We start from the raw sequence: 26,005 nt of genomic DNA on the forward strand, positions 1-26,005 counted from the left end.
TCCTGTCTTGCTGTCATCCTTTGTGTCTCTTGTCCCTTCATTCCTCTCCACCTAGGTTCACTGCCCACGTTGATGTGTCCTGCAGGACGGGACAATCAGTGTAACTTAAGAGATGAGCAGTCATAGAAATAGAAAAAATAGAAAGAATTTTTCTGGGGAGAGGGAATAGATTTATTAGAACATGATTATGGAATTTGGAATGGGCTGCTCCACTTGAGAAATTATTATTATTCTCATTTACATATTCAAATTTTGGTTTTTTAAATGTTTTATTTGTTTTAATTAGGTATACATGACAGTAGAAAGCATTTATGCACTTTGACATATCATACATAGATGGGATGTAATTTCTCATTTTTCTGAGTTTACAAGTTGCAGAATCATTGGTCATGTAGTCACATATATACATAAATAATAATGTCTGTTTTATTCTACTATCTTTCCTATCCCCACATACCCTTGCCTCCTCTCCCCTCCCATCATTTCCCTCTACCCAATATAAGGTAATGCTATTCTTCTCTAGTGCACCCCACCTTATTGTGAATTAGCATCCGCATATTAGAGAAAATATTCAGCCTTTGGTTTTGTGCAATTGGCTTATTTCATTTAGCATGATATTCTCTAACTCTAACCATTTACTGAGAAATGTCATAATTTCACTCTTCTTTAAAGCTAAGTAATATTCTATTGAGTATATGTACCATATTTTCTTTATCCATTCATCTATTGAGGGACACCCAAATTGGTTCCATAGTCTAGCTATTGTGAATTGAGCTGCTATAAACATTGATGTAGCTGCGTCACTATAGTATGCTGATTAAGTCTTTGGGGTATAAACCAGAGACTGGAATAGCTGGGTCAAATGGTGGTTCCATTCCCAGTTTTCTGAGGAATCTCCATACTGCTTTCCATAGTGGTTGCACCAATTTGCAGTCCCACCAGCAATGTATGAGTGTACCTTTTTCACCACATCCTTGCCAACATTTATTGTTGCCTCTATTCTTGATGATTGCCATTCTGACAGGAGTGAGATAAAATCTCAGACTAGTTTTGATTTACATTTTTCTAATTGCTACAGATGTTGAACACTTTTTCATGTATTTGTTGGTCAATTGTATTTCTTCTTCTGTGAAGCTTATGTTTAGTTCCTTAGCCCATTTATTGATTGGGTTATTTTTTTTGTATGTGTGTGTATATGTGTGTGTGTGTTAAGTTTTTTGAGTTCTTTATACGTCCTAGAGATTAATGCTTTATTAGAGGTGCTTGTGGTAAATATTCTCTCCCAATCTGTAGGCTCTCTCCTCACATTATTGTTTCCTTTGCTGAGAAGAAGCTGTTTAATTTGAATCCATCCCCTTGATTCTTTACTTTTTATTATTTTTTTTAAAGATGTAATTATTTTTTAGTTTTTGGTGGACACAACATCTTTATTTTATTTGTATGTGGTGCTGAGGATCGAACCCAGTGCCAGGCAAGCATGCTACTACTTGAGCCACATCCCCAGCCCTTTGATTCTTTATTTTTAATTAATTATTTTTATTTATATTTGACAGCAGAATGCGTTACAATTCTTATTACACATATAGAGCACAATTTTTCATATCTCTGGTTGTATACAAAGTATATTCACACCAATACGTGTCTTCATATGTACTTTGGATAAAAATGTCTATCACATTCCACCATCATTTCTAACCTTTATTGATTCTTGATTTTACTTCTTGCACTTTAGGAATCTTGTTAAGGAAGTCAGATCCTAGGCCAACACAGTGGAGATTTGGTCCTACTTTTTCTTATACTAGGCACAGGGTCTCTGTTCTAGTGCCTAAATCTTTGATCCATTTTAAGTTGATTTTTGTACAGGGTAAGAGATGGAGGTTTAATTTCATTTTGCTACATATGGATTTCCAATTTTGCCAGCACCATTTGTTGAATAGTATATCTTTTCTCCAGTGAATGTTTTTTGCAACTTTGTCTAGTATGAGACAACCATATTTATGTGGGTTTGTCTCTGTGTCTTCTATTCTGTACCACTGGTCTACAAGCCTATTTTGGTGCCAATACCACGCAGTCTTTGTTACTGTAGCTCTGTAGTATAATTTAAGGTCTGGTATTATGGAGGCTCCTGCTTCACTTTTCTTGCTAAGGATTGCATTAGCTATTATGGCTCTCTTATTTTTCCAAATAAATTTCATGATTGCTTTTTCTATTTCTATGAAGAATGTCATTCATATCTTAATAGGAATTTCATTAAATCTGTATAATGCTTCTGGTAATATGTTTGTTTTTGTTTTTGTTTTTGTTTTTTTGACAATATTAATTCTGCCTATCCATGACAAAGATACATCAAGTAAAGAAAACTTCAAACCATCAGGGGATGAACAGAGATGCAAAAATTCTCAATAAAATTCTGGAAAATCACATACAAAAATATATTAAAAGTATAGTGCATCACAATCAAGTGGGATTCATCCCAAGGATGAAGGGTTGTTTCAATATATGGAAATCAATAAACATAATTATCATATTAATAGACTTAAAAACAAGAATCATATGATTATCTCAATAGATGCAGAAAAAGCATTTGACAAAATACAGCACACCTTCATGTTCAGAACACTAGAAACACTAGAGACAGTAGGAACATACCTCAACATTGTAAAAGCTATATATGCTAAACCCAAGGCCAGCATCATCCTAAATGGAGAAAAATTGAAAACATTCCCACTAAAAACTGGAACAAGATAAGGATGTCCTCTTTCACCACTTCTATTCAACATCATCCTTGAAACTCTAGCCAGAGCAATTAGACAGGAGAAAGAAACTAAAGGGATACAAATAGGTAAAGAAGAACTCAAATTATCACTATTTGCTGGTGACATGATTCTATACCTAGAAGATCAAAAATTTCCATCATAAAACTTCTAGAATAAATGAATTCAGCAACGTAGCAGGATATGAAATCAATACCCATACTAATTCCTATATATCAGCAATGAATCTACTGAAAGAGAAATTAGAAAAACTACTCCATTCACAATAGCCTCAAGGGAAAAAAAAAAAAAAAAAAACAACTCAGACTCAATCTAACAAAAGAAGTGAAAGACCTATACAGTGAAAACTAAAAATATTTGTTTTTGAAGTTATTTATAGATTCTTGTCCCAAATCTGATAATTTCTACCAACAAAACATATTTTTATTCTTAATTCCTATGACAGGGTCTCATTAGTTTCTCATCATGCCTCTTTTATTCTATTTAAACAACAACAACAACAACAACAAAAAGGTTAATGTTTGGATTTAGGTGACTCTCCAGCAAATTTTGACACTGTTCCCAAATGGGTAGTTCTTCTAATCTGATGATTAGGTCATGCCACTTTTTTTTTTTTTTTTCACATGCCACTTTTCTTGATAATGATGTTTCTGGAATCTTGTAAATCATTTAATTAGTTTAAAACTCTAGATAGACATGAGGTCCATTATGGTAAATTCCATTTTGCTTCCTCCAATGCCTCATTAATTTATACCCATTCAAACTTTCCTAAATCTAAATGTACAGCCAGGCAACTCTGATTTAATGGATATAAAAGACATACCTGAGCATTTTTCCATCTGCATTACTTGATCTTCCCTCTCTGAACAAGTTCCTCTCTAATCACCACTCCATGATGCTACTACCTCTTATATATTCCACCCATATCCCTCACATTCCCTCTCTGTCCTTTGGCATCTCCTCACCTTCTAGCATCTTCAGCATCTTCCTCATACCTTCATCGTGCACCTTGGAGCTCTGTCCAAATATCTGGATGCTTCAAGATGAGGGTCTCCCTTTTATGATGACAGATCCTAATGCCTCTGCCCTCTCTGATGCTGTGATGCTCACTATTGTTTGCCTTTTACCAACTCATACTCCTCCTGAGCTAGAAGCCTCACCTCAGGAGAGGGGAAGAGCACTGACTTTGCAGCCAGAGGTCCCGTGCTGTGATTTACATGCTCCACAGACTTCAGTAAATTACTTAATTTCTTTGAAATTCATCTTCCTCCTTTCTTAATGAAGATAGTAAACCTTGCCTAATTTATCTTCCAGGGCTTGTCATAGAAATTGAATTATGGTTTGAAAGACTGTGGTGAAATCTAAGTATCATACAAATGTCAAGAAAGAAAACCAATAGAAAGTTTGTTCAGGAGTGGGCTTTCCAAGTCCTCACCAGACTAGACGTTTGCTCAGCAAATGCTCAGTACAAAAGAGAACGGAAATCTCCATCTTCCTGTCTTTGCTCCAGGTTTTTAGGTCTCTGATAGAGGTGCTGGGAAACTAAAGGAAGGAGGTTATTCACTGCTTAAGAGACAATGTAGCTCCTGGTCCTACCTTCTACCTTACCTTTTCTTTACCATTCCCTTGGTCAGACTTTGCAGACAGCTCATACCTCTAATAAAAGCCCATCATCCCTCTTGTTTTTTTTATTTTTGATTTTTAAAAAATTTTAGTCATTCTGTTCTGCTTTGATTTTTTTGAAGTTTTTGCATACAATCAGTACAAAGCCCCTTGCAGAAGTGGTTCCACTCCAGGGAGCAAAGCAGTGTTCAGTGTTCTAGATTTAAAATAACTTTTGAATATCTGCTATAGTCTAGAGAAACTCAGAATCTTTGCATCTTGAACTAAGGTCAAGTTTTCATAGAAGACAAATCACCTTGATTAAGGGAAGAGCTAGAAGCAGTCAGAAAACAGTTAACTAAAATACCCTCAATCCCATAGGAGAAAGCATGAAAAAAAAAAAAAAAACTATAGAAAATCTATTATCTACATGAACAGACTGTAATGCATAAACCTTAGTTATTTCTGATTTGTACAAAGTTATGGTTTAAAAAAACTATTGAATTTATATAAAATCTAAAAAAAAAAAAAGAAAGAAAGAAAGAAAAAGAAAACCTATTATCTCAGGTACATATGACCTGAGAGCAAAATCCCTGGTGTTCCTTTAACAATGATTGAAAATAAGGGTTAGGGAGCTATAAATACCAGAATCAATTTGGAATTTGAAGAAACAAATTGGTCAGAGAACTCCTAATGCTGAGACCAGCAGACAGAGTATGACTGACAATGAAGTATATACCCCAATAACCAAGTTAGATCTGGAAGAATCACCAATACTAAGATTTCTTTCATTCCACACTTGGTGTCCTTGAGACCCCACCAAATTCTCTTGCCATAGATACCTGCTCATTTGTGCTAATCATAAATCCTTAATACCAAGGTCATTGACCCTTATCTACTAGCTGCTCAATATCCCATCTCTCCTGCTCAGTGATTCTTGCAAGGGCTATACCATACCTCAAAGGCATAATGACTCACTCCTCATGCCAGTCCCACCCATGCATGTATTCCTTTTAAGGACAATTTGTACTTCCTGTAGGAAAAAAGAAAAAAAGAAAAGTTAAGTTCAGAAATCACAAAATACTGATAACTTTCAGAAAGTCTTAGGATTTAGATCATAAAAACAGCTTTGGTTCTAAGCAGATGATCCAGAGAATAACAAAGGTCATACAAAAGATTTTTAAAATAAATTAAAAATAAGATCTCCAGCATCTAAAAGCTGAGATTCAGCAGGGCACAGGGGAGATTGACTACTTCTTTAGATGCATCTGAATCCTAAAAAGGAAATCATTTCCTTCCTTTCTTTCATAACTAGTATATTCTCTATATTGTACTAAGTCCTTATACACAATGAATATAGAAATGATCTCTGACTTAAGAGTGTTGTGTGCTTATTCTCCAACCCTTGTTTCCTATTGCTCGATACATTCTCCTACTGTGACTTTAACCCTCAAGTATTATAACTTACATAAGTTATAACATGTTATGACTTAAAAGCTATACTTGTGGCTAGACTTTACTTGGACTTCAGAATTTATTAATTTCACCTGGGGGATAAACAGGAAAGGCTAACTTGATTTTTTAAAAGAGTAAATATAGGGCTGGGGATGTGGCTCAAGCGGTAGTGTGCTTGCCTGGCATGTGCGGGGTGCTGGGTTTGATCCTCAGCACCACATTAAAAAAAACTTAAAAAAAAGAGTAAATATATATTTTCTCGATTAAATTGCTAATTTTCCATAAATCCCCATATTAGTGAAGGACCTCCTCATTCTCCCAGTAAATTAATACAAGAATCTCTCTTAGATTCTTTCTTTCCTCCTTCTATATGCAGCTGTCACTGTGCATAATCATTCCACATCAGCACCCTATTTTGGTAGTTCCTGCATATTCTCACCACTGGTTCAATAGTGTACCCACTGTTCTCCCTGACTTCAGAATTTTGTGCCTCCAAATCCCCTTACTCAGCCACCCAAGAGATCTCTCCGAAATTCAAACAATTGTACTTTCCAAAGCCTATAAAAAATAAAATCAAACCTCACCGAATATATATGTACTGCCTAAAAAGTAGGTTAGCATACACATTGCAGGACAGTACCTATTTAGTACCTAATCCGAAATTTAACTTTAGGCAAACAAATGCAAATTGAGCTTGTGGGAGTTTCTTTGTAAAGCAAATTTCCTTCCTTATCTTCTCTGTGACAAGCTGCATTTTAAGTACAAATTATTTTTTTAAAGCATATTTAAAAGTTAGGGCTGCTAGGTTGTTTTGTTTTTAAGATGGGGTTTTTCAACCTTGTGGGGTGACGTCAAGGGAATAAGAGAGAACAAGGAACACTTGTTAGTAGAACTCAAACTTTCTTAAAAAAAAATGATGCTCAAAACAGCAGGTATGGTGGGATCTTTAACTTGAATTTTGAAGTAACTAGTCTCAGAAGAATTATAAGTTAAAATAAAAATTTAAGCTGTATTCATTGGCATCATTTACCAACTTTTTGATTTATTCATCCCTCTTGTTTTTTTTATTTTTGATTTTTAAAAAATTTTAGTCTGATGCATGCTGGGCAAGTGCTCTACAACTCAGCCACAACCCTAGTCCCCAAAAGAGTTTTGAAGCAGTAAGAGTTTGAGACAATTTCTGTGCTAGATATCACCCTTTCTTCACATCTTTCTTCCAGACCCTACCTCTGCCTTTAACATCAGTGCTCCTTTGAGCTTTTCTTTGGCCCTCTGCTCTGTCCCTGTAAATATGTCCCTTCAGTGTGCTCCCCTAAATGTCACAGCACGTTTCTTACTTGACACCGTTGGTCTCAATTCACTTACCTATTCTTCTTAATGTCTGTCATTAAGATGCAAGAGAAGGGCTGTGGGGTGTAGCTCAGTCAGTAGAGTGCTTACCTCTTATGCACAAGGCTCTGGGTTCAATCCCCAGCGCGCCACACACACAAAAAAAAGATGTAAGAGAATACTTGATGTATTTCACTTCCTGAATAATAAGGTTACTTATTCCTAGTTCCCATCTACACATTGGCATCAAATTGTATGGAGAAGAAAACAATTGTTTCACAAATCTATGTTTTCTCTGTAACACCCATTTTAATGTTTTATTGTTGTTGTTTGTTTTTTGTTTCTTCTCTCTCTCTCTCTCTCTCTCTCTCTCTCTCTCTCTCTCTCTCTCTCCCTATCACAGCCAAACTCAGATGTTTCCTCTTCCTGGATTTAGGCATTTTTGTTACTGCCTGGTCTCTTCAGCCTACTTGCTATGGCCAGGTTTAAATCCACTCTAGGCAGTTTGGGCAGATGCGGGTGAATCTCAGGACACCAGCAGGCTTCAACCTGCACATCTCTGCAGGGAATGAGGAGTCAGTCAGACCTAGACCCCTTGTGATGAGAGGTGGTTTGAAGTACATTTCGTGATCTTATTCCTGAGAACCCGAGGTACTCATTAGAATAGAGACAAACGCCTATATTTCTAGATTTGATTTTCCAAGAGTCTTCCATTTGCTAGAGGACTGTTCAAGACAATCTTTTAATACCTAATCAAGTTCTCCCCATGTTGTCCGACCTCTGTCCGGACTTTTATCTGCACATCTCTTCCCTCCTGCCCACCCCACCGGCAAGCAAACAATTTCTACAGCCAGTGACACTCATCTGGCTAGTCTCATTGGTCAGGAAGTTTAGCTTTCTTTTTTTTTTTTTTTTTCTCTTGTCAGAGTTCTGAGCCATTAAAACCTACAATTAAAATTCCTAAGCTCTATAAGCTTTGCATGTCCATAGGTATGAGGACTTAAAGATTCATGGTCATGGCCTCTCAGTTATATAAGTTAAAATTACAGGTGCACACACAAGGTATATATGCATATATATGTCATTTATTTCTTTTTTTTTAATTTTGGGGTGGGGATGGAGGTACTGGAGATTGAACCCAGGGGTACTTTACCACTAATCTATATCCCCAGCCCTTTTTATTTTTTGAGACAGTGTCTCACTAAGTTGGTTAGGACCTCGATAAGTTGCTGAGGCTGACCTCAAATCCTCCTGCCTCAGCCTCTCCAGTTGCTGGGAGTCTGTGCGACCATGCCCGGCATACATATATGTAATTTTAAATTGATAAATTTTAATGATCTCCTGGCAAAACATGCTGGAGTGCCAAGTGGTGGTCTTTTACTCATATAACTAGATTTTTTTTAAATTTATTTAGACATTTTATATATTAATAGAGAGTCCAGGCCTATTACCAATTTTATTGAACGGTGAAATCATGTTGGAAGACTAAAGTAAACCGACATTAATTTACAAGTGCCATCTGTGGCAGTCTGATGTTCTCAAACGCCTGACGAATTGTGTTCATCAGGGAAGACGAACAGTTTTCCATTCCGGCCTTCAAAAGCGATCTCGGTGTGGCTTGCCACGTGACCGGCGGCGGTGGCCACACCCTGCGAGACCGGTCGGGTCCCCAGGGTCTCACGCGGTGCTGGACAGATCTGGTCCCATTGGCGGCACCTCCGCTCTGGCCCCGCCCCTTTCCCCCTGAGTCTTTCGGCTTCGGTGGAGGCGGCTGCGGCTGCAGGGCTGCGAATCCTGGGCTCTGATCTAGGCCACAGATTCCAGGTCAGTGAGCAAATCCATTTTCAGGAGAGCGCTGTCCCCTCTAGAACCGAGTTGGTTGCACCTTGCAGGTGGGGTTGGGGTTCACGGGCGGAGGAAAGGCGCAGGAGTTCGCGGCAGTTTTGAGTTTTGGCTCAAGTTTGGGAAAGGAGCATGGATTCAGAGGTCAGCATCCCCTCCCCCAGCTCCAGCCTTGCTGCTCCAGGAAGTGACACCGTTCATCCTCCACTGCGGGAGGTCCTCCTTCTCCCAGAGGGAGGGGAGCGATGAGCCACACTGCCTTCTCTGCGTGTCTGCAAAGGCCTGAGGCTGGCTGAGGCTGGCTGAGGAGGGAGTCCTGCCTTTCAGAAGGAAGCAGAGCCAAGCTGGTTAAGTTGGGATAAAAAACAGTGAGAGACCCTCTGTTCCCCAGAATTAATTTAAGACTGCCTGATTTGCTCTGAGAACTTTGTCTGATGTTGCTCACATCTGAAGCTTCTCTGAGGATGGCTACTGCTCTGTGACAATCACTTGTGACTTCTGGAAGAGGTGAAAGAGATAAGATCCCTTCACTTTCAGAAATATAGATAATATAGAAATAAAGATAGTTATTATTAATAATAAATTCTTAATAATTAAGGAAACTATATTTCTAATCTTCCTCATTGGGAATGAGTTCACTGAGGTTGGGGGATATTTCATTTAAGCAACGAATCAATTAGTTGAGACAGAAATGGGTGGTTAAGAGCATAGGTGCACACTGGCTGTGTGCCCTGGGCATGTTACTTGACCTCTCTGAGTTTTAATTTCTTTTAACTATAACATGGACAGAGTAATGTGTGCATCCTAGAGTTTGGAGAAGGATTAACTGAGGGAGGTTTAACCACACAGGAGACTGACTGACATGGTAAATTAAGTTATTATTGACAACTCCATACCCAGTTTTTTGTTTTTTGTTTTTTGGGAGGGGGGGGGTGGCAGTCCAGAGATTAAACTCAGGAGCACTAAACCACTGAGTCACATCCTCAGCCCAATTTTGTATTTTACTAGGGACAGGCTCTCACCGAGTTGCATAGCGCCTTGCCTGTTGCTAAGGCTGGCTTTGAACTTGAGAGCCTCCTGTCTCAACCTCCCCAGCTGCTGGGATTACAAGCCTGTGCCACCATGCCCGGCCATACCCAGCTTAAAAAAAAAAAAAAAATGCAGCAATTATGTATACCACAATTTATAAGTTCTCTTTAAATAAAAAATTACAAGTGAGATATCACAATGCAGAAAGAAATATAAGAATTTTATATTCTGGCCTTAAAAAAAAAGTTAATGGATTATCTAACACTGACTCAAGTTAGAAGAAAACCTGTGCAGGACAATATATTAAATTATTATAACTTTTTGAAATATAGGTGAGTAATTTATTTGAAGATAAGCTTAAAAATATTTAAAATTGATTATGTTCTAATTCAAATGCATATAAAATGCTCTTAGAGCAATTCCAGATAATAAAGTGATATATAGCCCTACATAAAGATTAAAAATGTGATTCTCAAAGCACAAGTAGTCCAACTCACTTCTGAGTGTAACTGCAACTGTTTTATCCCACTGGCACTTCAGCTCCCTGGAGCCTGCCCTTTTCATTTCTCTCTCTTCTGAGCCCCTAGCCTGAATCAGCACCATAACCCCTGCTCAGTCACTGACTTTTTTTCTGAAATCCTTTCTGATATTATGTCATCTTCCACTGTAATAGATGCTTTAGATCTTAATATCACTCCATTCGTTGGCCTTCCCTCCCCATTTCTAGCTGTTTTGCACCCTAAAATATATCTACTTGGGAAACAGGGTCTTTTTTTTTTTTTTTTTAAAGAGAGAGAGAGAGAATTTTAATATTTATTTTTTAGTTATTGGCGGACACAACATCTTTGTCTGTATGTGGTGCTGAGGATCGAACCTGGGCCGCACGCATGCCAGGCGAACGCGCTACCTCTTGAGCCACATCCCCAGCCCGGAAACAGGGTCTTTTCACTAAGGCAGAGCTTTTGAACCTTTAACATACATACCAATCATCTTGGAGATCTTTTTAAAGTACAGATTGTGAGTGATCTGGGTGAGACAGATTTTGCATGAAGAGCTCCAGTGGATGCCAATGCTGTTGGTTTATGGACCACATGACTTCCTTTTCCAAGCATTTGTTTCTGATTTGACTAGTCTCCCCTTGTTCTGAATTTGGCTTTTTCATCTGCTGATTCAGCCCCTAGGACTGTGGGACCTCAGGCTCTCCTGGTCTGCATACTTCATGTAGTCAGACTACACCCTCTCAACCTGTCCACACTGCTTCTGAGGCATGGCCTCTCTTGTCTTCTCTTTAAGAGCCAGGACTTGCTGGTACATAAGCATGGTCACTCAAACCTGTGCTGACTCCTCCCCTTCACAATTTCTTTTCTTTACCTAGCTTCAGTGTTATTCCCTTTGACAAAACATATCAACTTGTATATCATCTTTTCTATTCAGGAATCTGTCTTGAATATCTAAAGTAGTGCATTAGATGAGGGTTGAGGGTCTAATGAAATAAAAGTGAAGCCACGTATGTAATTTAAATATTTTTAGTAGCCTCATTAAAAAGTTAAGAACAGGTAAAATTAATTTTAATGTTTTTTAATTGAGCCCAATACATGGAAACTATTAAGATATATAATCAGTAAAATTATTAACGAGGTACTTTAGATTTTTTTCTTACTAAATCATCAAAATCCAATGTGTATTTTACACTTCAATACTTTTGTCTTACTATCTATACATCAAATATTCAATAGCTACATTTGGCTAGCGTATTTGACAGCAGAGTTCTACTTCTCGCTTAGAAGATAGCAAGTCAAGCCTTCACCTTTTCTCATTGCATTTCTTCCTGATTATTTTGTTTTTGTCAGTTCTATTGAGTTGTAATTTATATCTAATAAGTTGCAAATTATAAGCATGCAGTTCTGTTTTGATATGTAGATATGTAGAGAGTTGTGTAATACCCCCAAAATCATGATATATGAAGGGCCTTTTCTTTACCCTCCATGTTTCCCTGTGTCCCTTTCCAATTCATCCCCTCTGAGCCTGGCTTCCGCTGATATTCTTTCAAATGCTATCACTTTGCCTTTTCTAGGATTTTATATGATTGGTATCATACAGTATCTTTAGTGTCAGGCAGCTTTGAATTTATGTAATGCTTTTTTTTTTTTTTAATATTTATTTTTAGTCATACACAATACCTTTATTTTGTTTATATATTTGTATGTGGTGCTGAGGATCGAACCCAGGGCCTTGCATATGCTAGGCAAGCACTCTATTGCTGAGCCACAACCCCAGCCCTTATGTAATGCTTTTTGAGATTTATCCTGTTGTATGGATCAGTACTTTCATTTAACTGGTAATGTTAAACTTGACCTAAGCTGGCTTTCCTGCATTTGAATTTTTACATAAAGATTTCATCTTTCATAGTGAACTGTAACCTAACTTCTTGGGTAAACAGATTGCAACCTATCCTTCCACCAAATAGCAGTCTCAGCTAATCACAAGCAGCCAACTGACGAAACCATGTTCAAATAAGACAGGCAGTTGCCAGAACCAATCAGACTGTCTAAACCTCACTTCAGTTTTCTTCCTAGCACTTTTTTTTTTTTTTTGAGGGGGTGGTGGTGCTGGAGATTAGACTTAGAGGCACTCAACCACTAAGCTACATCCCCAGCCCTATTTTATAGACAGGGTCTCACTGAATTGCTGAGGCCTCACAGTTACTGAGGCTGGCTTTGAACTCGCAATCCTCCTGCCTCCAGAGCCACTGGGATTACAGGTGTGCACCACATCGCCAGGCACCTTCATGGCACTTCTTTTTCTCTGGTTATAAATATAACTGGCCTACCTAGTAGGAAAGAGTATTCTAAACCATTTTTGGTTCAGACTGCTGCCTGATTTGAGAATTGCAAATAAAACCAATTAGAATTTGCAAATTTAAATTTATTGTAATTTTTCTTTTATTAGTAATATGCCATTGTATGCATATACAACAATTTGTCCATATACCAGTTAAAGGCCTCATAGACTTTCCATTTTATGCCTTTATAAGGTTGAAACTCTTCTTCAAGAGGATTGCGTATTCCAAGTACAGTTTTGCCTGAGATATAATTTTGCGTGTGTGTGTGTGTGTGTGTGTGTGTGTGTGTGTTGGGGGAGATAGGGTGGACCTTAGTAAGAATAATACTATATAATAATAATAATAATAGTAAGAATAATACTATCACAATGTTTTTTTAACATTAGCTATTACATACATTAGCACATTTATTTCCATATTCCAATGCCATCATCAACTCCAAATATAAGCTCAAATCCAAATATAATTTGAAATTCAAATAATATTAATTACTCTTTTATTCCAGGTGCAGTGCTAGGTTCTGGGTTACAAGGAATGGTCAAGAGAGATTGCACCTCTGCCTTCACACTGCTAATCTAACAAAGACAGTACAGCCTCACAGTGCTTGTGCTAAGTGAAATGGTGTGGCTGTCACAGGAGATATTGAAAATCCAACTTGATCTCTCAGGTGTGATTACTCTGGTCAAACAGTGTCTCTAGTGGTGGTTAAATACTATCACAGTAATACTTATCAGTAATACTAATTAGGTGTTCAGGGTTCATTAATTTGTCAACAATTATGTTCATGGAGAGAAAGATTATAAAGGAGTAGTAAGAGCTCTGAATGTCTGTATTCAAATACCTTTTCCACCGCTTAAGCTGACTTCTTAACTTCAGTTAATACAACTATGAAATGGGGCCTAAGGGACACTCATGGTGGTGTTGAGTACATGCAGAACAATTACATTTGTGTGTGGTACCTAATAGGCTGTCAATGTTAATATTTCACATTAGCATTGTTCTTACTAAGCAGGGTAGAGGGATGACCAGGTCCAGGACCTGTGAGAGCATCACAGACCACTAGGTGGCAGTACTGAAGTCCCATTTCAACTCACTGGATCTGCCACAGTGCCTCACAGTCACCTTCCTCAGCTATGCTTATGTCCTATAGCATCCCCCCGCACCCCACCCCACCCCGTAGTCTGGGGCATTTTCTAAGGCCTTTTGTTCTGATGGAAGTGTTCTTATTTCCAAACTATTTTATTCATCCAAGTTGAGGACCTGTGTTTCAGGCACATTGTGCTAGTTGCCCAGGCTATAGCTGTGAACAAAAAAGTCTGATCTCAGAGAGCTTATATATATATATATACTTTTTTTTTAACCTGTTTGACTGTCAAGATGGGAGGAAATTGGTACAATTTTTAGGGCCTTGTGGTCTTGGGCCCACACTGATCATGTTGCATCAGTATACATGACTTTTGCTGAGGACCAGCCACAGACAAATTATGGAATTCCGCTTGTTCCCAAAACCAGTTAGGCAAGCAGAGCAAATGGGGAAGAAAAAAAAAAAATCCAAGTGAAAATGATTCAGTGCTGGAAACAGTTTTTTAAAAGTCAAAACAATATTCTCAGTGTGATTTCAAATGATGGTAATTGAATTGAACAACTGAAAACTTCCAAGAAAAATAAATTGAATGTAAAGGTGGTGTTTTTCAAGAAGGATATAAGGCCTCACCTGCCCTAATGACCCCTTCTTTACACACAGGCCCCTGCAGATCCTGTCAACAGCTATGACTGGCCTCCGTGGAATCCCCTCAACAAATAGGATCGTTCCCATTTCCACACTCAAAAAGCACTGGGTCCATGCCTGACTCTTACTGCATTTAGCACCAACTATTTTTGGTTAAAAGTATGAGATTGAGGACACAGCTTTGAACAAGGACCCTGAAAAGAATAGGCTTCTGGCAACTCTATAACCTAGAAAATGCATGATTTTCTGAAGTCACTTAACATCTCTATTTCCTTGTTGAAGGACCAAGATTGTATTTATTTACTTATGCAGAGTTGTCCTATGAAGGACAAAGAAAGCAAGAAATCACAACTGGTAGAAGTGTTAGTTATAAAAATATTTCTTCCCCTTATTGTAGTCATTCCTGTTTCTTTGGGCTTGGCTGGGAAGGTGAGCAGAAGGATGAAAGAGCTCTGTATGGAGTGGAACGTGGCAGTATCTTCACAGCCAGTGGTGTTTATGATCTCAGAGATCAGATACCTGAGAGTGAAGCAAAGAGATCAAAACAAAAAGCTTGAGAGAAAGATGTGATCGATACATGGAGGGAGGAGGAGGTTCTAGATTTTTATTCATCCAATGTTGAGGACCTGTGTGTCAGGCACATTGTGCTAGCTTCCCAGGCTATAGCTGTGAATACAAAAGTCTGATGTTAGAGAGCTTAACATTCCAGTGGGAATATTCAGACAAGGAAGATACATATCAGGCGGTGAGAAAAAGAAAAGGCTGGTGAGTATTCAGAGAGTGATTCCATGGTAGCTGCAATGTACATTGGCTAGACAGAGCAGACCCTTCAGATAAGGAAAATTCGAGAAGTGAGTGAGTCACACAGATACCAGGGTGAAGGGTCACTCTTGCAGGGGGAAAAACAAATGCAAAAAATCCATAGGCATAGTCTGTTTTCATGCTTTTCACTTTGAGAATGTATTTTGATGTTTTGGAAGGTCAGACAGATGATGGCTCACACAAGGCCTCTTCTCTTCAGGGTTTCCTTTTGTCCTTCCATCCAATAGGAGTAAGAAAAAATAATAATCATCACTCTGATAAGGTGGAAACTGGTGTCTCATATGAGTTGGGGTAAAGAAAGAGTTGGAAATTAGAATGAGAAGTTTGCCCCAAGTGTCGGACCTGTATCCAGCACAGGATAATAAACATCTCCTTTCTTAGCCTGAGCCTCTTTTGTTTGTTTGTTCTTTTACCTAGGATTCCATAGCAGGACCACCTTTGAAGCAGGGCTAGACAGGCAGGAGACAGCAAAGTAGCTACAATGACTTCAACAGTTCTGGGGGACATCCGCGATGAGGTGACCTGCCCCCTTTGCCTGGAGCTCCTGACCGAACCCGTGAGCACAGACTGTGGCCACAGCTTCTGCCAGGCCTGCATCACAGAGAATAGAGAGGAATCAGAGATGAGCCAGGACAAGGAGCGCAATTGTCCTGTGTGCCAGACCAGCTACCAGCCTAGGAACCTCCGGCCTAATCGGCACCTGGCCAACATAGCGCAGCGGCTCAGAGAGGTAGTGTTGTGCCCAGGGAAGCAGCTGCAGGTAATTCTTTGTGCACACCATGGAGAAAAACTCCAGCTCTTCTGTAAAGAGGATGGGAAGCTAATTTGCTGGCTTTGCGAGCGTTCTCAGGAACACCGTGGCCACCATACATTTCTCATGGAGGAGGTCGCCCAGGAGTACCAGGTGGGAGCCCGGGATAGAAAGAGGACAGGGAGGAGCAGGGTCCTTGGCAAGTTTTAACTTGACATGATGCTTTGATCTAACTTCTTTGTAGTCCACCACGCCCTCACCCTCTGTTTACCCAAAGGATGAGCCTAGAAAATGCCTTCTGGTCAGGAGTGTAGACTTTGTCTTTTCCTTCTTGCACAAGATTGATTAGAATGAGCTGCTGGGGGTAAAAAGGAAGCCAGTGGATTGAAGGTGGGAAGTACATTGGCAATGAAAGTAAAGGAGTGAAGTTGTTTTGTGGTCAGATTCTTTGCCCAGGAGAAAGATAACTGGCCCATTCTTGTTGATCTCCATCCCTGTGTATATAAGATGATCTGGGCTGTCTCAATTTTTCATCCCAGGGTAGGACAGCCTCCTTCTAAGGTCAGCATGATCTCTGCCTAGTTTATTGCACGTCTAGGTACTGAAACAATCTCGAGTTTGACCCTGTTACCCTGATGTGTTTCTTCCAGGAGATGTTCCAGGAGTCTCTGAAGAAGTTGAGGAAAGAACAGCAGGAAGCTGAGAAGCTAAGAGCTTTTATCAAAGAGAAGAGGGCATCCTGGAAGGCAAGAAAGATTCCTCCCAAGGGTATTATAGGAGCAGAGGGCAAAGGAGTCCTGGTTTTGTCTGTTCCTGAAATTATGCCTAGTAGTGTTTCCCTTCGCCTCATCCCTGGCCGCATCTCTTCCAGACCAGAGCATTTCCCATGTGCAGGGGGACTCAGATGGAGTTATATAACGTATCAAAAGTGAACCCAGGTCTTTGAAGCAATCACCTAGCAGAGGAACCAGGGCTAGAAGTTGTCCCAAATTCATAATTCTGGTTCTTATTTTAGTTTGGGTTCCTGGGAATGCCAATTTAGTCATAGGCCAATAATTAACGACCTTATTATCCCTGGAAGCAGAGGCTGGTACAGAACCAGGAGAGGCTAGAGAGGCTGCCCTGAAATCTAAACCTTTATGGAATTAGTCTATATCTAAAAGGCTTAGATAAGGCATCCTGGGGCTATTGGTCTGAAAACAAAAGAATGGAGAAAAAAAAGAAATAGCTACCACAGATCTGTACCTGCAGGCATTTCCTGTCTCAGTGAGGCTGGCCCAGGAGAGCAGTGCTGAACCTGCCTCCCTCATCCCCTGTGGAAGAGACACTCAGCTCACCCAACAGCAACCCCTTTTTCTTCCTTGATACTGAAGACTCAGATGGAGCCCGAGAGACAGAGGATCCAGACAGAGTTTAGTCAGCTGCGAAGCATCCTGGACAAAGAGGAACAGCGGGAACTGAAGAAGCTGGAGGAGGAAGAAAGGAAGGGGCTGAGCATTATAGAGAAAGCCGAGGAGGAGGTGATCTACCAGAGCCAGTCACTGGAAGAGCTTATCTCAAATCTGGAGCATCGATGCCAGGGCTCAGTAATGGATCTGCTGCAGGTAAGACTTAATGGAGCCTCAAATGTGAGAGTCAAGAAAAAGAGAAACCAACTTTCCTTTTTTTCTGGGAAACAGAACCAACAGCTTGGTAGGGGTGAGGAAAACTAAATCCTTTGGCCCAATAATGCCTCTTCCCTTTTGAATGGCAAAGCATAAGGTAATTTTTTTTTAAATTTTAATTTGTTATATATGACAGCAGAATGCATTATAATTCATATTACACATAGAGAGCACAATTTTTCGTATCTCTGGTTATACACAAAGTAGAGTCACACCATTCGTGTGTTCATACATGTACTTAGGGTAATGATGTCCATTTCATTCCACCGTCTTTTCTACCCCCATGCCCCTCCCTTTCTCTCCCACCCCTCTGCTCTATCTAAGTTCATCTATTCTTCCCATCCCCCCCACCCNGGGGGGGATGGGAAGAATAGATGAACTTAGATAGAGAAAACATTTGGCATTTGTTTTGGGGATTGGGTAACTTCACTTAGCATTATCTTCTCTAACTCCATCCATTTACCTTCAAATGCCATGATTTTATTCTCTTTCAATGCTGAGTAATATTCCATTGTGTATATATACCAAATTTACTTTATTCATTCATCTACTGAAGGGCATCTAGTTTGGTTCCACAGTTCAGCTATTGTGAATTGTTCTGCTATAAACATTGATGTGGGTGTGTCCCTGTAGTATGCTGTTTTTAAGTCCTTTGGGTATAGACCAAGGAGTGGGATAGCTGGGTCAAAAGGTGGTTCCATTCCCAATTTTCCAAGGATTCTCCATAGAAAGCGTAAGGTAATTTAGAGTACAAATGCTATATTTTTATTTATTACTTATGAAGGGCAGTCTAAAAGTTTGTTTGATTTTGTGTGGAAAGACCTCCTATATCCAGTGATACTCAATTCTTTCTCAATCCCCAGATTGCCAGGGAGAACATATCAAACCCTGCCCCCACTTGAAAACCACTGTTTTTCAGGCACCTCCTGTCTCTGTTGCTATACTGGGAATTTGCTCAGTTTAGTCACAGGAAGATGCATGCCAAGCTCAGGTTCTTAGAGGATATATAATTACCAGCCCTTCTTTGCTTTTACTCTCTTCTCTAAGAAAGAATCATTGAGCAGGTTGCAGTAACAGATATTTGAACAGGTTTTGGGGCTGGTCTCTGATCTAAGTGTGGGTGGTTTGGAAGAATACAAGGTATCCAGTCTGGAAAGATTTGATGGAGGAATTTGAACTGAGACTGAAACTTGAACTGAGTTGAAACTTAAAACGGTTGGTTACTGCATGGAATGATGAGTAAGACTAAAGAGTGGGGGCCAGGTAGACCTATCTTGGAACCTTTAGGCTGTCCCTTATTTTTTGTTCACCTTCTTGCTTTCCTTTCACTCTGCCTTTGCTGGTGAACTAATTATTTCTTTACTTGTTCCTGGGTGCTAGCATTGGAATCGTGGAATAGTAATTTTCCACCTTATTGGAGCTTCTCCTCATTCTTATCATTCCACCCTGTCTTTGGGGTCATTCAGGTATACACAGCAGAAATTAGAAAGTCAAATAGGAGGTAAGTGGTCAATGCTGCTGAAATGAGCCAGGAAGTGGCAATAATGAAGGTGACTGACAGGTGGCTAAAAGAAGGCAAGGGGGTGAGATGAACTGGCATGGTCAAAGAGGAGATGTCAGATCGATATATGGTGGCTTTTATGACAGTATTTTGTCTATGTTTGGGGACTAAGTGGCTGCTAGTATCATTCAGGAGGCTGGGAGTCAAGATAGTCATTGCAGTACTAGTAGCTCATTTGCTGGGAAAAAAAATATATATATATATAATCTGCATGATGATAGAGGCCTCAGCAGAAGTACAGATTTTGATAATCATCAATACATGTATGTTAAAATCAAGGCAATGGTTGAAGTCAGCAAAGGTCAGGTAGAAGGTCAGAGAAGATAAGGTTTGCAAGATAACCTTTTAAAAGACTCTGAGTTTGCATCTGCAGTAGCCAGAGTAAAATGTCTCTCAAGGTTAGGAAGCATGACTTCATTATTCCCAAGGCACAGTGCATGGCAAATAATAGGTGGTATAAACATAACATCACACACACATACACACACACACATAATGTAAAAATAAAGGAATAATGATTTGTCTCTGATGTCTTCACATGAGTACTAAGGGTCAATCTGCCCTAAGTTTTTGTCTCGTTTGTGACTATACTCCTTTTGCATCATGACGTGGTAGAAATGGGCTGAGGACATGACCTGTTATGCCTTGGCTTAAACTGTCTTTTTCTTTTCTAGGATGTGAGTGATGTCATGCAGAGGTATGTGTAGAGAACATGAGCTGTTTCCCTTGTGATTTTTATTTTCTTTCTCCTCCCTATTTTCTTTCCTCCTCCTGTGATACTAGGGATTGAACCCAGGGACACTCTACAACTGAGCCACACAATCAACCTTTTTAATTTTAAAACAGGATCTCATTAAGTTGCTGAGGGTCTCGATAAGTGGCTGAGGCTGGCCTTGAATTTACAATCCTCCTGCTTCAGCCTCCCAAGTTTTTGAGATTATAGGCATGCATTGCCATGCCCAACTTTTGATTCTCCTGATTAACAAAAGATCCTACTCAGATTTGTATTGTAGTAAATGGGAAAGAGGGGGAAAAAGTCTCAGAGAGGGAAGATTTAGTACTGTGGTGTCTTGAATCACTTGTCACATGAAAATTTGGGGATCACAAAATAAAGGGAGCAGATTCCATGATAGGAGAATTTGAATGATGGGAGGAAATAAAGTTGTCTGCCATTGAGAAGTACTGTTGCTGACAAAGGGTTATAGTGTCAGTGACCCCTGCATACTCTGTGTCACATGACTCCTTTTCCACAAACCTCTGTCTCTGCTTTCATCCCTGGTTAAAGCTACCTCAGCATGCACAGGGATGTTCTTTGCCTCCGCATTTTATTGAGGGAAATTTCCATCTGTGTTGTTTGCATGGGTTTGAGCATTTGCTCTTGGGGCATGAGCCTTAAATTTGCCTTTCTCCACTGGCTTTGGTATAGTCCAGGCCTTAGCACCTAGTTCTCAGATTTCCATTTGTCTCAGTTTCAGTAAAAATATAGACCTGAGACATAAGAAAAAAGTAGTTTTGGTCCCAGAGCTGTTTTCTTCTCCATCACGTAGTATAGAATCTTATCCAACAAGATGACAGACAGCTAAATTTGCCCGCACACCCAGCACCTTCAGGCTCCTTATAGACAATGAAGCACAGAGTCTATTTTCACTCAGTTTGAAGGTGAGGACATCTTGTTTCTCCAGGTGTAACATCCCTAAAGACAATGAATCCTGAGATCCTGTTTTAAAAGCCTTCCTGCTGGGCATCTAGTGGTGCTAGGGCCTAAGCCCACAGACTGAAGGAAGCTCTGCATTGGGCACTTCCAAAGCCCCAGGAGCAGATTCCTGGGTTTTACCTGTCTGCTCTGACATCCACAGCCCTCCTGGTGGACCCTCTGATACAGTACTGATATTTTAAATATTTTGTACCTTTTTTAGAGGTAGCAGAGGATTACCTAGCCAATATTCTCCTCAATTCCCCACTATTTTTAGGAAATAGGAAAAAAGAAAAATCATTGCATTTTATAAAAATAACAACAGAAAAACAAAGAAACATGAGGCGTTAAGAAGTTAAATCTTAAATTCATCAATAGGCCTGAGAGGTGAGGGAGACAGAATTGTGGAGGAACCCAGGGTCACATTATGGAGCTCATAATGTCTGTCCTCCATAGGAGTGAATTCTGGACCCTGAGGGACCCCCCAGCTCTCCCTACCAAGCTGAGAAGTATGTTCCGAGCCCCAGATCTGAAAAAGATGCTGCGAGTGTTTCGAGGTGAGGAGAATGTAAAGAAAGAGTTTGGATGTGGAATTACTGTAGTGGTAAGAAATAATGAGGATAGAGGGTGTAGTTGCTCTTGGGAATAATGGTGAGGAGGGATGACACAAAGTGAGGGACGGGTTGTACTAAAGATGTCATTCATGCTTAAGGGAAGAGGAAATGACCAGTTCATATGCTCACAGCATTCCCTCGCATTCTGCTCAGTCTGGTAAGGGGAGAGATGTCAGACCCAAGAACCTTGGTTCTATTCAACATATTTTACTCTTTATCTTACAGAGCTGACAGATGTCCAGAGCTACTGGGGTGAGTGGAAACCATGGCCTCTTTGAGTTGACCTGTCTGATGCCCTTTCACATGTTCCACACCCCAAACAAATTCACACATTCTCTCAGGTCTGAGACATTCCTGTCCCCTATCACCTACTTCCAATTCCTCCCAACCATCTCTTCTTTCCCTTCTTTGTGTCACAGGACCCCTGTGCCCATTCTTATCTGATATTTGTACCTTTTCCTACAGTGGACGTGACTATGAATCCCCACACGGCTAATTTAAATCTTGTCCTGTCGAAAAACCGGAGACAGGTGAGATTCGTGGGTACTAAGCTGTCTGAGACTTCCTGTCTGGAAGAACATCATGACTTTAGTGTCCTGGGCTCTCAGCAGTTCTCCTCAGGAAAATACTACTGGGAAGTAGACGTGACCAGGAAGACTGCCTGGATCCTGGGAGTGTGTAGCAATTCCATGGGACCTGCATTCTCTGGCAGCCAGTTTGCTAACAAGCAGAATGCCTATTCGAGATACCAACCACAGACTGGATACTGGGTGATTGGGTTACAGCATAAACATGAATATAGAGCCTATGAGGATGCTTCCACTTCCCTGCTCCTGTCTATGACAGTGCCCCCTCGCCGCGTTGGAGTTTTCTTAGACTATGAGGCTGGCACTGTCTCCTTTTATAATGTCACGAACCATGGCTTGCCCATCTACACCTTCACCAAATATTACTTTCCTACTGCCGTTTGTCCATATTTTAATCCTTGCGACTGTGTAGTCCCGATGACCCTGCGTCGCCCAAGCTCCTGAGTATTCGGCTGCCCCCACTCACAGCTGAGTAGTAACCTTCACCCCGCAGCTCATCTGCATGAGTCTCCTTTCTGATCAGTTTTCTGTGTTCTCACTCCCTTCCTGTTGAACATACACCCAGTGGTGATGTTGAACATCCTTGACCAATGTTAAAGAAGATCAGGGGAGCTTTCACTATTTTATCATTAAGCAGACATCGTATTTGATGGAAAGATTTCTATTGACACACGGGGTCAACTTAAGAAATTCTCTTCTATTAATTGGCTTCAAGTTTTTGTACTAAATGAAAAACTGAATTCAACAGATATCCTGTAGTTATTGAGATAATTGTCATTTTTATTCTGCTATCAGGGACAAGTACATCAGTTTGTTTCAGTTGTTAAATCTACCATAAATTTCTGAAATAAATTATTATTAATCATTAGAGGCAAATAAACCATGTGTCATTATTGCTAACATTTTGTTTAGGTCTTATTTTTATCTGTTATGAAAGAAATTGACCTGTAATTTTATATTCTTATGATTTCTTTTAAAAAATGCAATAATGAGCAAAGAAATTACTGTGTAATTAAATGTAGAATCCAGTGCTAAATACAACCCGTTGTGATTTCAGTGGCTTTAAGTTCAAAATGAAGAAAGAAATTGTAAATTCATCCTTCCCTCTAACTTCTACCATAAACTTTAGACTTGACCTAAAAATTTAAGGATAAGCAAACAAAAAATGAAAAAGAAATATGCCTCCCAAGCAAATTAAAATTTAAAAAAAAAGTTGAGGGGAGGATGACAAGAAAATGATCAGCCTAATAAAGACTCTTCTCTTGGAATGGGAGAAAAAATGGGAAGCAAAAATATAATTAACACACTTTGAGGAAGAGGGTGATTTTTTTTCCCCATTACTCCATATCCCCTTTTATTTATGCCCAGCACAAATAGCAGGTATGAGCCACTGTGATTTTGGTGGAGGGGTGCCATGTGCTTTCTTTTTTGTTTTTGTGCTATATGTTTTCTGAGTCAACTATAAACATATTATGAGGTTAATGTAGTGGTGGAAGCTGTCTGTCACCATAGCCAGGAGCCACTAGTGGAGTTGAGCACCTTGCATGTGACCAGTCTGGACTGAAACATGCTGTAAGTGTAAAATGCATACTAGATTTTTGACTAAAAATAATGTAAAATATCTCACTATAAACCTTTATATTGTATATTGCAGTGATTATATTTTGGATACATTATGTTAAATAAAATTTATTATTCATCTGTTTCATTTTCCTTTTTTAATGTTGATAACTAGAAAATGTAAAATTACATATTTGGCTCACATCATATTCCTACTGGACAGCTCTGGACAGGACTCTGTGATCAAATTTCTATCCCAAAGGGAGCCCTGGTGTAACAGCCTATGGACCAGGGTATAAATGTTCATTAAGAGACACATTTTGACAACGACCCCTCCCCGCAACACACACACACACACACACACTAAGGAATTTTTATAAAGGGTAGTGGTAGAGGAAAGAAATTCTCAATATATCCCCAAAGTCAACTTTTGAAAGATGATAGTAAGGCAAGAGAATATGTAACTACTGCATTTGGCCCCTGCCTTTAGCCTTAGGTCTGTTGGGCACTTGGAGCTCCTTCATGGATTGAGAAAATACTAATTCACCCTCAGGACCAACTCTGATGTCTGGGATAAGAAGAATCCGCTTGTACTAGTTGGTTCTAGTGTATAGTTTCATTTGGGAGATAAATCTGTGGAAGGTCAGAGACCAGATAGATACTCCTCATCCTGATCTGCATATCAATTGGAAGAAATAGGAAGGAGATAAGAGTGGGAAGACCAGCGCCCAAGGGGCTGGTGGAAGTTTAGGGAGAAATCTCCCTCAGTAATTGTTGCCTTCCCACTTATTTTCCCATGCAGTAGCTCCAAGATAAAAGGATTGACCAGCTCTGCTCTACCTACATAGTAAAGCTTAAATTCATGTGGAGAATCAAAAGAGATCAGTCAATGACCTTAAATAATTATAAAAATAGAAGTACTACCTGAGATTCTGGGGAAGGTTTGCCCAAATAGACTTAGGGAAAATCATTAGGGTAAGTTGGCAACATTGATCCTTCCCTGTATGGGGGGGAAGAGGTTTTCCTGACCTTTGCAATTTTTGGTGTGTTAGAGTAGGATAATGTACTCTAAAAATAAAATTTTATTTATGTATAATGGATGAAATACTGAAGAAATTTATTTCTTGCTCATGTAAGAATTCTAACATGAGTGTTAACTAGTGGTGAGTGTCATTGTTCCATGTGGAATTTATGGACCATGTAGGATTTCTTTCATCCTGTGGCTCAGTCATACCCAAGGACCATATTGTTAGCATCAATATGGTGGAAGGGTTAATAAAATTCAAGGAGGCAACTTGCTTTTTAAATGCCTACTTCATATATGGGAGTCATAATTTCTGCTCATTTTTTGTTGCTAAAATAGTCATGTGGCCATACCTAACAGAAAGAAGGGTTTTCTTTCTTTTTCTTTTTTTTGTAATCATATACTATCAAATCTCAAAAGAGGGAAAATTTTTGGTGGAGACACAGTAGTCTGTCACAAGGGAACCCTAAACATTCTTACTACTGAGGACTCAGGATCCCAGTTCTTTGTGGAGCTTTGTTCATTCCATCCCACAGCCTATAGTGTAGTTCTTAAAAGAGAACTCTGTGGCCAGAATTCTAGGTAAGTGACAGTTTTCTTAATGTTTCCTAATAAGTGAGTCTTGGCTAGAACTGGTATTTAAATTTGATTCAACTTAAAAGGATAGATTGTGAGTGTGTGTGTGTGTGTGTGTGTGTATAAGAGACAGGAGCTTTCTTAACATCTTTGTTTTGATACAATGTAGGTACTTTTCACATATTTTAAGTATATAATTTGATAAGCTTTGACTGGTGAAATCATGACCACCAAGATAAGAAAGATATTCATCACCTTTAAAAACTTTCTCCTACTCTTTGGTAATCCCTCCATCTCTCACCCCACCATACTCCTATCTTCCAGCAAACACTTTTCTTTTTATCATTATAATTTGCATTTCCTAGAGTTTTGTATGAAGTGAATCACACAATTTTATCTGGTTACCCCTATTCACCAAGCTGTTGTTTGTATCAAGTGTATTGCCAAGTAGTGGATAGACAACAATTCATCCATTTATCTGTTTTGTAAGTGTAGGTTACTTCTAATTTTTGACTGCTACAAATAAAACTGTGATAAACATTTGTTATAAA

At 39.5% G+C, this 26,005-nt stretch overlaps 1 protein-coding gene and 1 long non-coding RNA gene across 3 annotated transcripts; one reads left to right on the forward strand and one right to left on the reverse strand.

Moving 5' to 3' along the window:
• Positions 1-1,205: 1,205 nt before the first annotated feature.
• On the reverse strand, positions 1,206-1,749 carry LOC125611987. Its single transcript, XR_007342219.1, has 2 exons — positions 1,697-1,749; positions 1,206-1,355 (listed from the first exon to the last, which is right to left on the reverse strand). It is a non-coding gene; the product is annotated as an uncharacterized LOC125611987 (long non-coding RNA).
• Positions 1,750-8,786: 7,037 nt separating this feature from the next.
• Trim6 (tripartite motif containing 6) lies at positions 8,787-24,002 on the forward strand. Of its 2 annotated transcripts, none has more exons than XM_015477548.2 (8): positions 8,787-8,984; positions 15,842-16,328; positions 16,826-16,921; positions 17,549-17,779; positions 20,075-20,097; positions 21,550-21,650; positions 21,933-21,959; positions 22,173-24,002. In XM_015477548.2, exons 2-8 carry the CDS (start codon positions 15,906-15,908, stop codon positions 22,736-22,738), a joined length of 1,467 nt encoding a protein of 488 aa, XP_015333034.1. In that variant the 5' UTR covers positions 8,787-8,984; positions 15,842-15,905; the 3' UTR covers positions 22,739-24,002. The 2 variants fall into 2 exon arrangements, with proteins under 2 accessions (XP_015333034.1, XP_048644151.1); XM_048788194.1 differs by having other exon boundaries at positions 15,842-16,184.
• The last annotated feature ends 2,003 nt before the right edge of the window (positions 24,003-26,005 follow it).

Source organism: Marmota marmota, unplaced genomic scaffold (assembly GCF_001458135.2).
Source record: "Marmota marmota marmota unplaced genomic scaffold, marMar, whole genome shotgun sequence".
Classification (NCBI taxonomy): domain Eukaryota; kingdom Metazoa; phylum Chordata; class Mammalia; order Rodentia; family Sciuridae; genus Marmota; species Marmota marmota.

Excerpts from the sequence above, each read along its gene's own strand:
- Trim6 (XM_015477548.2), top strand. The coding sequence starts at position 15,906 with ATGACTTCAACAGTTCTGGGGGACATCCGCGATGAGGTGACCTGCCCC. Across the intron at positions 16,922-17,548 it reads AGAAGAGGGCATCCTGGAAG|ACTCAGATGGAGCCCGAGAG; the intron begins GCAAGAAAGATT and ends TTGATACTGAAG. Across the intron at positions 20,098-21,549 it reads GTGAGTGATGTCATGCAGAG|GAGTGAATTCTGGACCCTGA; the intron begins GTATGTGTAGAG and ends TGTCCTCCATAG.